Source organism: Sprattus sprattus (genome assembly GCF_963457725.1).
Source record: "Sprattus sprattus genome assembly, chromosome: 4".
Classification (NCBI taxonomy): domain Eukaryota; kingdom Metazoa; phylum Chordata; class Actinopteri; order Clupeiformes; family Clupeidae; genus Sprattus; species Sprattus sprattus.
The window spans coordinates 538,524-553,088 of NC_137923.1; the positions used below are offsets into that span (position 1 = coordinate 538,524).

The following is a 14,565-nucleotide window of genomic DNA, read 5'->3' on the forward strand; positions in this document are numbered from 1 at the left end:
ATTCTTGCTCAATGTGATAATACATTCAGTGGCGGTTCTACATTGAATTACACCCCGAGCGAGACCCCCTCCGACTGAGCTAACTACTACCTTCACCAGTCGGATAAGTTGATGCAGTCAGTGGTCTCCTTACACCAATTCACCTTGCTCTTGATGGCCACATAATCGTTTTGTATTACCTACTGTATGAATTCGACCTTAATTGTTAACTGTACCTATTGCATAGCCTACACTTGTTCAATAATGGTAAACGGAGGTCGGAGGATCATTGGATAGCATTTTGGGCCAAGCATATTTCATGATACTTGTCAGTCGTAGTATTATCCATAAAGTCATTGAGTTACATTAAAGGAGAAATATGAAGCGCTGACACCAAGCATTTCAAATCAGTAGTGATCTCCAAATTCCAAGTATTGGTGAGCATTGCCCCCCCCCCCCCCCCCCCCCCCCCTCGCCAGACTGCTCATGCATGGAAGCTACACTGTAAAAAAAAAAACTGCCATCGTTTTTACGGGAAAAAAACTGGCAGCTGAGTTACCAGTAAAAAAAAATAGATCCACCTGTAAACAACAACAGACAACAACTGGATGTAGCCTACATTTTAGTGAAAGAATTGGTTTTATAGCATAATGGTCACACAAAATAAGCATTAATCCAATGTTAAATGGACTGGTTTACAATGTAATATTATACATTAGAAACTGTTAAAGGTACATATTGTTCTGTGAAGATGGTTACGGTTTGGCCGTTTTATTCACAGCTGTCAGTGTTTTCCAGAAAAAACAACAGGATTGTTCTACAGTGTAGCATAGCAGTGATGTAAATATAGCTAAAGTTCAATGTTGAATATACAGGCTTAAAATGTTACATTTACTGAACAAACTTGCCCAATATTACATAACAGTGATGTAAATATTGCTCAAATCCAATCTTGAATATACAGGTTTAAAATATTAAATGTACATGCTGCTCTGTAAAGAGATTTACAGGTGGATGTATTTTTTACAGGATTGTTCTGGCAACTCAGCTGCCAGTTTTTTCCCGTTTTTTTTTTTTTTTTTTTTTACAGTGTAGCTCTGACAAATAGATTCACATCATAAATCCACTGATCCACTGATCCCCTGAGGATAAAAAAGCCACAAAAAAAAACATGAAGCCTAGCTTTCACATACAAGCAATGTTACTGTCACATAGATTCTGGGGCTAATTTGGTTATTTCGGTCTGACTCTGAGGTCACAAAACAAACGGTAGAAATATCAAACAGCCCAAGAGCGCTCACTTCTGCATAATGAAGATGAGGAGGAGTGTGCCACATAGTTCATAGACATGCACACACACCCTGCAGACATGGCATAGGTCTAGTGCATCCTCCGAATCGACACGTCTCTTAAACGCATACACAGGACCGCTGAACAACCTACGTTAACATACCCGTTTAGTGCTTCGATGAAACTGAGTTTAAGTTATACGGATACATTCTATACTTTTATTCTGACGACATTTTCGCGAGATTTTGGATTGACCGGAAGACTTATTGCCGCTAAACTTCTAAGGCCGTCTGATTCCAAGCAGAGGCAGATAACTAGGTAACATGTTTTATGAAGATCTCCCGTTCCTCTGTTCTGACGCAGTTTTCTTCAACACATTTACTGACAAGGTAGGCGTTGATATATTAGCAACATGTAAGCTGCCAGTTGTTGTTTGTATTTGATGAGTCAATGTGTGACAGGAAAAGGTTGTAAATCAGTTGGCTGGCTTGTTAACGCGGATGTGTACATTACCGCTAGTGTCACTAAGTTAGCAGTAACATGCTAAATATCTACTCTTCAAGTAGGTAACGTAAGGTACACATCGCTAATGTCAGCTATAGATCCTTGCTATAGTCAGTTCGTTTTAAAAGGGGCAAGATATGAAAAGAGAACTTCACAACCTGGTACAGAACAAACTGTTAGCTACTGGTGGTTTTGTAAGCTTAGCTTAATGTCGCTTGCCTTTAAGGGTAACGTGATTCATGCATTCATTAGATTGTTGATTAAATAGGATAACGTTAACTTAACTAGGCTATATAACGCCGGATGCTCTCTGCTGTGTGTTTGTTTATCGTTGAGTGTAGAAACGGTGTAACGGACTGAACCAACCTTCTAACTTAGTAGGCAATGCAGTTGCTTGTCTTTATAAGAAATGCAACTCCGCTTAAGAATGACAAGTGTTATTCTCTTTGAGTATGGTCATAATGAAATATCTAACGTACCAGGAACTACCACAACCCCTTTTGGCCGAACTTAAACGGCCGAACACCACCATATACCTGTAGTTTTCAGACTTGCATTACAATAAACAATACAGTTGGAATTCCTCGGTGATCCAGTTTAACTGGTTATGATGCCTTGCTTGATTTACGTACTTATTGCAGATGTGCCGCAGATTCGTTATCCTATTTTGTGTTTGTAAACAGCGATGACGTGTTTTGTGGGCGGAGCCAAACGGGTGGCGGACAGCTTTGGCCAGTCATGTAGCCTATAGCCTACTTTTTTATGTCCAAGCTTCAGTAACTTCCTTGTCATTCTTTCTCTTGACTGTGATATTACGTACCCCTGTCTAGTCTTACACACTGTTGTAAACGGTACAAATGACCAGCGGTGCAGATGGGATTTTTAAACTGGGGGGGACGCTAACATCGCCTAATCAGCTATGCAGAGTTATTAACTGATGATTGTCGCCTTACGTAGGGAGAGTGGGGGGGACAGATAGGGGTCACTATGAATCTAGGGGGGACATGTCCCCCCCCCCCGTCCCCAGTGCTATCTGCGCCCCTGCAAATGACTGTTGTTTTTTTTGTGAAAGTGTCCATTCATCTTGCTCTCTCTCTGTGTTTCTCCCATTCCTCCTCCTCCTCCTCTCAGCTATGCCTCTGGTAAAGCCTCCCTCCATCTGGACGACGGGGTCCCTGAAGGAGCTGAAGACCAATCTGCAACAAGAGAAGGGTGCTGTGGTGAAGGTTAACCGTGGCAACATCATGACGGTGCACGTTCCCACGGTAGCAGAATACCAGCGTGTGTGTTGGGAGTTCGCCACTGACGGCTATGACATTGGCTTTGGCGTGTACTTTGATTGGACGCCGGTCACCAGCTCTGCCATCACTGTCCACGTTAGTGAGTCCAGTGATGACGAGGAGGAGGAGGAGCAGCCAGAAGGTTAGAGGAAATGTATTACGTTCAAGGCCTTGTAGCAACCGATAACGTAATAACGGCCAATAACGTAATAACGGCCAATAACGTAATAATTTAAATGTAATAAAACCAATAACGTAATAAACTGCCAATAATGTAATAAAGTTGCTGAGCCAATAACGTAATAACTTTTGGCCAATAACGTAATAACTTATTACGTTATTGGCCGGTTATTACGTTATTGGCCTTGCATAAAAAAAAAACTTTGAAAATGTAATAACTGATGTAATAACCCTAAAGTGTTGCACTTTACAGGGCCAGTTCATTTACAAGACTGTGGTAGTCACCTTGCTCCTTTCTTTTTCTGTTCATGGGATGGACCCCAATTCTCTTTCTTTTGTGTAGAAGTCGTGAGAGTCCTGTTTAAAACACAAATGAACACCCCTCAAGCACTCCACTCACAACAGTGAGTCAGTATACGTTTGAACATTCACTAGCTTGCTAGCATATAAGCAAATCAGGCTCATAGACGGTTTGCAATATGATGCTAAACTATTTTAGAGAAACCATCATGTATGTCTAAATATCTAAGCCGCAAATGCCAGATTATATAATTGGAATACACTATTTAGGATACTAAATACTCTATTTAGGATACTACATACACTATTTAGGATACTAATACACTATTTAGGATACTACATACACTATTTAGGATACTAATACACTATTTAGGATACTAATACACTATTTAGGATACTAAAATACACTATTTAGGATACTAATACACTATTTAGGATACTAACTACACTATTTAGGATACTAATACATTGACATCATACATTGACTTTAGTTGAAGTAGTGTGCATCTATGTTACTCACCCTTCATTTCACCATAGCGCTATTCTCTCTTCAACATCATCGGAATTATCACCATGTTTTTAAGATGATACTACCCACTTATTACCAAACTGTAAAGTGCTTCCATTTGTTTGACCAAAACATACGTTTAGTTTTTTTGTCAGGCCGAAGAGGTTATAAACAGATCAACCTTAAATGACATACAGTTTATGAAATCACATCTACCTGATCAGACTCTGCTGAACTCTCTCAATGCCAGAAGTTATCGGATCTCACCATATCAACTACTTGATCATATTGAAATCGTAGTAAAACACATGTTGTTCTGTCGCCCCTGTACGCCCTGCACAAGTCGGCAGTCAGTTAACTCCGCCTCCAATAACCACGGTGGAGAGATGCTTGCTGAACTCTTCTTTTATTATTGGAAAAGGAGTTAACTGACTGCTGACTTGTGCAGGGCGTACAGGGGCGACAGAACAGTCAAAGAACAGTTTCTTTCTTCTTTAGTGTAATAGTCATGACACGTTTTTTTCTTTTTCTTTTCCAGGACCTGCAAACAGTGCTGATGTTGAAAAAGGATGTAAATTGGCTGCCAACACAAACCTGGGGGAGATTCTGCCCATGTATCGGCAGGATAGTCACCTTGCAGTGCAGGGTGGGAGCCATGAGTTCCCCGGGGAAGGGACCTATCTTCTGAAGTTTGACAACTCCTATTCCCTCTGGAGAAACAAGACTTTATACTACAGAGTGTTCTATGGGAACTGAAGCGCAGGATGATATTATATAAATGTATATTTACTGAGAATGTTTGCTATTAATATGCCATGCTTAGTAAGCCAAAACAAAGCACAGTTAATCACGTGGATGTTACAAGGGCCTCACATAACAACATTGAGTGCCTGTGCAAAGAAAAAGAAAGTTTTTTAGCAAGTCCCATTCTAAAAAGATGTGTAAAATCCATGGTCTGAGCAGGATATAACCTTCCTCTTAGCTTACTGTAATGACGTTCTTTGCATCCACCCTAACAGTTACTTTGGGGAAAGGATAATGGATCATAAAGAACATTACCATGGGACTTGCTAGTAGAATTACTTCTTTCTTTAGCTGATGCCTCTCATTGCCAAACTAGCATATTCTTAGCCGTCTGTTACGCCTTATTTTTGTAAAATCAATGGACCTAAGCCTAGATATAGTGTAATTGTAATAAAGGTTATATCAAATATGTTGTTTCTCTCTGTACTTAAGTTGTTCGCTTCTATAGATATAGTAAAGGAATTAAAGGCGCTTTTGTCCAAAGCAACTTAGAAAACATGAGAAAAAAAACTATGTAAATGAAGCAATACGCGTTATGGAATTCAATTAATCAAACAAGTATATTAAAGCATCAAAAAGGAGTTATGTTCCAAAACTAGTAAGCTAACTTCCTAAAAGGCATGCAAAAACCTTGCAAAGACCACCGACAGCCCAGTTGACAGTGATTGAAGCTTGCCAACACACTTACTGGTGTCTTTTGGCAGTAAAGCTAGCAATGTAATCTATGAAAGCTTTTCTTCCATTTTTAGGGTATTACAGCCTGGTACACAGAACTACATAGGGCAAATCCTGGATGGCTAGTGGGAAAGACACAGGTGTTTATCTGTCCTTCACATGACCATATGCTATCAACATTAATTTGAGGATGGTACCAAAAGTTGCCTATAAAACCATAGCTCAAACAGTTTCAAATTGTTGCATAGTGTTACTTTAAAGTAATGCATCAAGTGTAATAAAATTAAAATACCAACACCATTTCATTAATAAAGTGTCTCAATCAAATTTACTAGTTAGACAAATGATGTTTAAAAAGGTTTTCAAAGACCCTCTCCTGATTTAATCCTTTAAATGCGTCTATAAATGCTTCTATAAATGCTTCTGTACATGCTTCTATAAATGCTTTTATACATGCTTCTTTAAAGGTGCATTAAGGATTAATAGCTATTCGCTAAAGGTATGCTAGCAGCTAAAACTAACGAAATCTCTTGAAATGTGCTGACTTTGACATTATGACAAACTAATTACTCAACGACTGTCCTTACACAGTCAAACATCAAGCATGTGCAACACAAGACTAAGCAAGGCGGCAAATAAGCTACTTACTATATCGGCAGATGGTAAACAAGTCAGGTCGGCGGGCTGCGGCAGGCAAAACTACAGAAGGCAGTTATATGCCTATGACCCTGCTATGCCATTGGCACGGACGCAATTCTCCATATTAAAAGTCATTGTAGCGCCCCAATTTTTTTTAAGCTGTTATTTTAAGGTTAAACTGCTTATCCTAACCCTAATCCTGAAGCATAATTGTTGCATATTGTGCCTTTAAATGCTTCTATAAATGCTTTTATACATGCTTCTATAAATGTTTCTATAAATGCTACTATAAATGTTTCTATAAATGCTTCTATAAATGCTTCTATGAATGCGTCTATAAATGCTTCTATAAATGCGTCTATAAATGTTTCTATAAATGCTTCTATAAATGCTTCTATGAATGCGTCTATAAATGCTTCTATGAATGCGTCTATAAATGCTTCTATAAATGCTTCTATGAATGCTACTATAAATGTTTCTATAAATGCTTCTATAAATGCTTCTATGAATGCGTCTATAAATGCTTCTATGAATGCGTCTATAAATGCGTCTATAAATGTTTCTATAAATGCTTCTATAAATGTTTCTATAAATGCTTCTATAAATGCTTCTATAAATGTTTCTATAAATGTTTCTATAAATGCTTCTATAAATGCTACAGGACTGTAGGCACACAGCCGCTAAAGAACCCCGCTAGGAGATATGCATTAACCCCACTAATGGCCAACCATGTCTTGGCCATCGCCACCTGGCTCCAGTGGACATGAAGGGAACTCACCTTGGCTTGGCAGGCAGGCATGCATCAGTAGGCCTATTGCATCAGTAGACCAAGGTTTGTATCCCAGTCTCTTACCGTGCCCTAATCCTGGGGGCCATGCCATTGAATAATGAGATTGATGTCCTCTGTCCACACTTGACATTGAGTTTTCTGCTTCAGAACTTTGCTTATCCTAAAATGAGTAACCTTATGAGCACACTGGATATAGCCTAAGCAGTTCTAAAACCAATACTCTCCATTTTTCTCCACTTTTAATCTTGTATGCATCGCGTGCATCTTTTAAGTATAGTGTAAATAAGCCACATGTATGCTTTTATGTATCATGTATATAAGCGACATTTATGCTATTATGTGCCACATGTGCCACATTGTCATGAGGGCTATAACATAACATAAATATATATATATATATATATATATATATATATATATTTATGTTATGTTATAGCCCTGGTGAGACAATGTGGTGCAAAGATTGGATTCCAGATTTCAGACATAATGGATGCAGCAGATTGGGAAGGGTTAACCTATTCCTGTCACTCATGAGTCTGCTCCTCCCATTAGAGTTGCAGCAGACTGGGAAGGGTTAACCTATTCCTGTCACTCATGAGTCTGCTCCTCCCAGACTGGGAAGGGTTAACCTATTGCTGTCACTCATGAGTCTGCTCCTCCCATTAGAGTTGCAGCAGACTAGGAAGGGTTAACCTATTGCTGTCACTCATGTGTCTGCTCCTCCCATTAGAGTCCCAGCAACTGTCACCTATTTTATACAAATAATACTGACCATACTGGCATGGTAATCTTCTTTCACTTATAACTTGAACTTCCTGTAAAATGTTAATACTTTCTTAGTAAGTGTTGGTCTTCATTTAGGTGTACCTTTGTGCATTCCTGTTCATTGATGCCATTGTGTGTGCTGCACGACTGTTTCGCCTTCAGGTCTGGCACAATGTAAATACATTTAAAAAAAATAAGCTGAATCAAGAATACGACCATTAATGTTATTAATGTTACATGATTGTGCTTTAATATGATGGACACACTGTGACCCTAAAATACTGACATAGACTTAAGTATTTGTATTAAAGCATTTTAATGAATTAAACCTTGAAAGGAGATTAGAGCCACATCATACTATTTATTTAGTCAGGAATGTAGACCAAGGCTCTGTTAGTTTATGCCTGCACGGCAGCAGGTGTGTCTGGTTGACATGAAGGATGGCTGACTTTGAAGGCCTCAATATTTAAGAGTGTTTGATTTAGCCTTTTGATAGTCGGGAACTGGCCAATGTCCACCTTGAACCTGTTAGATGGAGGATGCCTGTTAGTTCAGTGATTTTAAAATGATTGAAGACGGGTCTGACTCATGAGTCATGACAGATAGTTCAGTGATTTTAAAATGATTGAACACTTATCTGACTCCTGACAGATAGTTCAGTGATTTTCAAAATGATTGAAGACTGGTCTGACTGACTCATGACAGATAGTTCAGTGATTTTAAAATGATTGAAGACTGGTCTGTTGCATTACAAATGTGATTGCTTGGTGTTACCTTTCAGCATTGTAGACCTGGGGCACAAGACAGATGTCTGCCATGGATATCTAGAAGGGTTAAGGTTAGGGTTAGGTCTGGAAGGCCATTTTGGGTGTGTTGTACATTTCAGTTGTTCATTAAATGTCTTCCAGTCAGACTAGTTTTGACATGGAGCTCCACACTTACAAGTTGTGGAATTCACTGCCAGACTACATCAGACACTGTGACTCAATTACTGACTTTAAAAGCAGACTTAAAACTAATTTCTTCAAGATAGCTCATGGATTGACTGACTGACTTTTATTTTTCTTATTTTTATTTATTTCTATGTGATGACTGTAATTCTAACAACCTGTTTGTGAAGTGACCTTGGGTGTCATGAAAGGCTCTTTAAATAAAATGTATTATTATTATTATTATTATTATTATTACCTCCTCCCCAACACAATACACTCCTGCCGTCTGTTTGAGGACTGGCTCCAGGGCTGTGGAGGAAGCAGAGAGACCATGGGACCATGTGGAGGAAGCAGAGGGACCATGGGAACATGTGGAGGAAGCAGAGGGACCATGGGAACATGTGGAGGAAGCAGAGGGACCATGGGAACATGTGGAGGAAGCAGAGGGACCATGTGGAGGAAGCAGAGGGACCATGGGAACATGTGGAGGAAGCAGAGGGACCATGTGGAGGAAGCAGAGGGACCATGGGAACATGTGGAGGAAGCAGAGGGACCATGGGAACATGTGGAGGAAGCAGAGGGACCATGTGGAGGAAGCAGAGGGACCATGGGAACATGTGGAGGAAGCAGAGGGACCATGGGAACATGTGGAGGAAGCAGAGGGACCATGGGAACATGTGGAGGAAGCAGAGGGACCATGGGAACATGTGCATTATATTACACTAGTGCAGTGCCCGTAGGAGTTATGCATTCTGTAGTGTTAGCAGACGTAGGTGTAGCTGTTGGGTAGTGTAATAGCAAGACATGACGACGACTGTTCTATGACGTCGCGCGGGTCCGCCCTTCTTTCTCTGAATTACTACACTACCCATAGTGCCTACGGCAAACGATAAAATACAAATATGAAATCTTCAAAATCAAGGATGCACAGGTTCATGACATGCGTAAGCTACATGCGAAATCTCATAACTAACGTAACTAACGTCAGGGAGATACGCCCTAGACAGACTGACTGACAGACAGACAGATAGACAGACACACAGAGATTTCTGGATTTATAGATAGATGGCTTCATTTTACTGATGCATGTGTAGAAGGCAAATGACAGCATTAATGAAAGGAGTGCATGTATAGTTCACTACTTACAGGAGATATAGAAGTATGCAGTTAGACTAACTGATTTAATCATACACGCTATGAGTTTGCAAAGAGATATAGAAGTATGCAGTTAGACTAACTGATTTAATCATACACGCTATGAGTTTGCAAAGAGATATAGAAGTATGCAGTTAGACTAACTGATTTAATCATACAGGCTATGAGTTTGCAAAGAGATATAGAAGTATGCAGTTAGACTAACTGATTTAATCATACAGGCTATGAGTTTGCAAATTTGGTTCTCTAAAATATTTCTGAATGTAACTATCGTGCACTATTGTGTTGTATATTAGTACATTCGAATATGATCGATCCAAATGTCAAATCAAGCTGAAACATATTCTAACAATTGACTTATAGACAAGTACATATTTTAAGGTTTTATCTCATTCGTATAAATAATACTGAAAGAATACATAAAAACACATAATTTTGAGTTTTTGACACACCTTCAAACCCTCGCTGAATGAAATGGTTGGCCCATGACTCCTTCTCTGCACCGATCTTTTTGATCACATAAAGGTTCTACAACAGAAATATCAATCGAGAGCTAAAACAGTTGGTCTTTTATCATCTTTTTTATCATACAATACATCGATTTGGAGGATGATGTTGATAATGACAACCAAACACCTGACAATGTAATCTACACATCATCAGAATTATTTATTTTTAAAATTAAAATGATTTTGTCTTGACATAGAGCAATACATAGAGACATCATTTGGCAACTGCTGTAAGTTTTGTTTCCCCCTGATCTTACCTGCAATGGCTGAATTCCAGAAGCAATGATGTCACAGATCTTACCTGCAATGGCTGAATTCCAGAAGCGATGATGTCACAGATCATGCGCACCTGGGCACGCTGTTTGGCGTCGGAGGGCAGGAGACGAGGTCCAGGGCGTGTCTCCTCAACATACTGGATGATCGCCAACTACGGGACAATCCAATATCCAGCCACTGTTCAGGATGCATGGACTAATAATGACAGCTTATAGGACGCTGTTTATATGTCACCTTCCAAGGTAAAACCCAGTATTTAGTACAGTTAGTACTGTTGTCTACCATTCCTGCATTTGAAGAACATATTGACAATAATGGTTTGGAATATAAAAATATGACCATTTATCCAATAAACAAAACGTTTTCTCAACGTCTTTGCATACGTAGCTCTTCATGAACCAGATTGGGTATATCTAGGAAATTCTTGTTTCATTGCTATAGACTTTTGAATGGGAAATGCCCAGAAACTTTAAAGGCAGTACCAGGTTACAGTTATTTTGAGAGGGAGGTCAAATCAATCTTATCAATATCATGAAAAGGAAGAATCAATAGCAGAGGTCACAATAGAACAGCTGTCATTTATGAGGTCACAATAGAACAGCGGTCATTTATGAGGTCACAATAGAACAGCTGTCATTTATGAGGTCACAATAGAACAGCTGTCATTTATGAGGTCACAATAGAACAGCTGTCATTTATGAGGTCACAATAGAACAGCGGTCATTTATGAGGTCACAATAGAACAGCTGTCATTTATGAGGTCACAATAGAACAGTGGTCATTTATGAGGTCACAATAGAACAGCGGCCATTTGTCAGGTCACATTAGAACAGCGGTCATTTATGAGAGCAGCTTACCGACTGAGACAATGTCATGTCATCAATGGTCACAGCAGGTACTTGTTGCATGGGGTTTAGTCTTTTGTATTGATCTGTTACCTGAAATAACAATAGAGTAACATGCAATTACCATACCTGTATGCATTGGCCTGGTACATTTCGTGGTGTTACAGTACTGAAGCTCAGGGTCATACTAACTGGCACATTACCTGTTGGCCTCCATCTTTTACGAGGTTTACATTGACCTGGTCATAATCGATTCCTTTAAGAGCGAAAGCTGAGGACACAGTAAAACACACTCATGGATTTTGCTAGTCATTTAAGGAGAACAGTTCAAATACATTTTTATATTCAGAAACAAAGTTAATCAGAAACACCCTCAGCGATGCAGTTTTTTACAGACATAATACAAACAATTGGGGCATAATACATAAATCACAAATTTCTCTTTAGGGTCTCAAACTTAAAAAGTTTGGGAACAGCTTTGTCTAAGGCAATTCAATGGTTTGATTGAGGCTCTGGCTGTAATGCTGCAAAGAGAAATGAAGTAGATCCTGCCATCTGGAAGTAGATGACAGTAGATAACTCAGTCGAAGAGACTCACGTGCGTGTAAATGGAGATATTGAGACATTTAGAATATTTTGAAGTAAGTAGTAAGCCTAATATGCCAGAATATGTTTCTGTGCATAATAATAATAATAATAATAATAATGCATTTGAACAGTTATAGAGTGCAATTTGTTCAAAAACGTATTAGGACGATCATGGACAGTAACTTGTGCTTACAGTTTTTTACGATTGCTAAAACACATTTCTTGAAACAGTCACCCATTTTCTCTAAACTCTATAAACAAAACCTCATCTTCAAGCACTATTTACAAAACCTCTGAATCTTCTTGCAAAATGAAACTTTCGCCTTTAAACAGTTTTACCTGTGCTCAAAATCAAACACTGCTCTCAAATCATAAAAAAAGTGATCAAAATGATATACACTTTCAAGCAGTCAGTAAACAATACACCAAAAAATAGAAAACACATTGTTCAAAACATATGGTTGTCAGGGAGGAAATTTCATATTTTTCTGTCATTGTCTTTTGATGAATGAAAACATGTTCTCTCATAGAAGCTATAAAAATGTATCAGAAATTACTACTCTGCTTTGCTCTAATTTGTGTTGGTTCTTTCTCCTCCTTGTACCCATAGTACTGTACACTGCATCTCACTACTCACAACTCACTCTTGTTCTTTGTTACGTTATATGAACCTGCAACCAGTCAAAATATATTGAGCAGTCAGTACTGTTACTGTACCAAATAGAAAGCACAATGTTCAGGGCCATACAACTTGTTTATTGTACATTATACTGTACAGCCTACAATGCACTCAGACTTTCTCCTTCCCACCTTCAACAACCTGTTTGCTCTCTAAACTGGCTTATACTGGTTGTGTCACATAATTTGATACAAGTTAAATACATTTTGAGTGGTTGTGTTTAATCAATGACATGTGTTCTCTATTTGTATTGGATTGTTGGCACTTGTGTTTACCAGTATGGATGGCATGTGCATTGGAGTGCAGAATGTGTTTTGAGACTGAGAATGTGTTTAGAGTTTTGCTGAAAAGTTTAAGTGAGATCTGCAAATTGTGTTTTACCGTGAGAAATAGTTTACGGTATTGACAACAGACTGCACAATTAGTTAGTTCAGGCAACTGAGAACTTCATTCAGAGAACTGTTCAGCCAATGGGTTTTAGCAATCGTAAAAAACTGTAAAATGTAATTAATATTTTTTTCATTGAACAACCTCAATTGGTAATAAATTGAATGAATTTCAGTTTGTCAGGAGAATGGGACCTTGTAGTATATTCTCCAGCCTTTTGGCAATCATCAATAGGAGCATGATCATTTAATGCTGGAATGCAGTTAATGAACATCAAAATTGAGCGTCAAATGTAACTTAAACTAGATCGACGAATCTGCGACCATGCATGCACAGCTTCACCAGATAAAGGCAAAACAAGCGAGAAAGTTTTTAGTGCTAAGGTAACTAGTCCCCCAACGCCAACGACTTACTTAACAGTGGTTTCCAAATTACTTCTGTGTCCAAAATTGCAACTTACCGATGCGAACTCGCCAAGAGCAAGAGCTTCTGAAGTATCCATGAAGAACGGGCTTAAAGACAAAACAACGTTATGCACCATTGTTATTGATTATTTCACATGATAAACATTCGTTTGGTTAAAGTTTGATAATACGTGAAATATAATAACCTTAGCAGTGTTTGCCATTTGTAGAGATGGAGATGATTGTTTTCAGCACACGGTGTTGAACTCGCCAAGTCCTCAGCCAATCGGAAGAGATCGCCGGAATCCTCCTCTCGTGGATATCATGACTTTGCATATTCATCCGAAGGTAGTGTCGGCCTATAGGATGTATAACGCTTGCATACATACACTTACTAACTATAGGCTTTAGAGTAAAATGTGTATTTGAAACTCAGAGAGCCTGCAGATTGGGAGATGTATTAATTTACAGATGTGAAATTAGATATTATGTTCCACATTCAAGACGCTACATTTTAGGGACCGTGTAAAAAGTACTAAGACGTGAAATGTGGGTGAAAAGTGAAAAATTAACAGTAAAACATGTTTATCTAAAACAACTTTAGATAAATATAATACATCTTAATAAAGAGTAGCTAGCAGTATTTTAAGAAGCCACAGCAGAATGTAGCCTATGTATAAATGAGGAATATTCCAGCAGATCCTCAGCACCATATAAGTCAAGAGGGTGGCAGTGGACTTGAAGAACTTCTCTCACCACCCCCAAACCGGATCCAGTCAGTACTAATGAACCCCTTATGCCTAGGGTTAGGGTTATGAACCCCTTATGCCTAGGGTTAGGGTTATGAACCCCTTATGCCTAGGGTTAGGGTTATGAACCCCTTATGCCTAGGGTTAGGGTTATGAACCCCTTATGCCTAGGGTTAGGGTTATGAACCCCTTATGCCTAGGGTTAGGGTTATGAACCCCTTATGCCTAGGGTTCGGGTTATGAACCCCTTATGCCTGGGGTTAGGGTTATGAACCCCTTATGTCTGGGGTTCGGGTTATGAACCCCTTATGCCTGGGGTTAGGGTTA

At 39.0% G+C, this 14,565-nt stretch overlaps 2 protein-coding genes across 4 annotated transcripts; one reads left to right on the forward strand and one right to left on the reverse strand.

Moving 5' to 3' along the window:
- The first annotated feature begins 1,523 nt into the window (after positions 1-1,523).
- On the forward strand, positions 1,524-5,221 carry tmed8 (transmembrane p24 trafficking protein 8). Of its 2 annotated transcripts, XM_080836780.1 has the most exons (4): positions 1,524-1,658; positions 2,905-3,195; positions 3,577-3,637; positions 4,580-4,731. In XM_080836780.1, exons 2-4 carry the CDS (start codon positions 2,907-2,909, stop codon positions 4,596-4,598), a joined length of 369 nt encoding a protein of 122 aa, XP_080692906.1. In that variant the 5' UTR covers positions 1,524-1,658; positions 2,905-2,906; the 3' UTR covers positions 4,599-4,731. The 2 variants fall into 2 exon arrangements, with proteins under 2 accessions (XP_080692906.1, XP_080692905.1); XM_080836779.1 differs by lacking the exon at positions 3,577-3,637 and having other exon boundaries at positions 4,580-5,221.
- Positions 5,222-7,970: 2,749 nt separating this feature from the next.
- gstz1 (glutathione S-transferase zeta 1) lies at positions 7,971-13,826 on the reverse strand. 2 transcript variants are annotated; one of them, XM_080837882.1, is made up of 9 exons: positions 13,696-13,826; positions 13,546-13,597; positions 11,635-11,702; positions 11,444-11,524; positions 10,612-10,737; positions 10,254-10,329; positions 8,903-8,955; positions 8,489-8,538; positions 7,971-8,239 (listed from the first exon to the last, which is right to left on the reverse strand). In XM_080837882.1, the coding sequence occupies exons 1-9, from the start codon at positions 13,711-13,713 to the stop codon at positions 8,113-8,115; spliced, it is 651 nt and encodes a 216-aa protein (XP_080694008.1). In that variant the 5' UTR covers positions 13,714-13,826; the 3' UTR covers positions 7,971-8,112. The 2 variants fall into 2 exon arrangements, with proteins under 2 accessions (XP_080694008.1, XP_080694009.1); XM_080837883.1 differs by lacking the exon at positions 13,696-13,826 and having other exon boundaries at positions 13,499-13,577.
- Between the last annotated feature and the right edge of the window lie 739 nt (positions 13,827-14,565).

Excerpts from the sequence above, each read along its gene's own strand:
- tmed8 (XM_080836779.1), top strand. The coding sequence starts at position 2,907 with ATGCCTCTGGTAAAGCCTCCCTCCATCTGGACGACGGGGTCCCTGAAG. Across the intron at positions 3,196-4,579 it reads GGAGGAGGAGCAGCCAGAAG|GACCTGCAAACAGTGCTGAT; the intron begins GTTAGAGGAAAT and ends TTTCTTTTCCAG.
- gstz1 (XM_080837882.1), bottom strand. Across the intron at positions 10,330-10,611 it reads CTGGAATTCAGCCATTGCAG|AACCTTTATGTGATCAAAAA; the intron begins GTAAGATCTGTG and ends TTTCTGTTGTAG. Across the intron at positions 8,539-8,902 it reads TGTATTGTGTTGGGGAGGAG|ATATCCATGGCAGACATCTG; the intron begins GTAATAATAATA and ends TAACCCTTCTAG.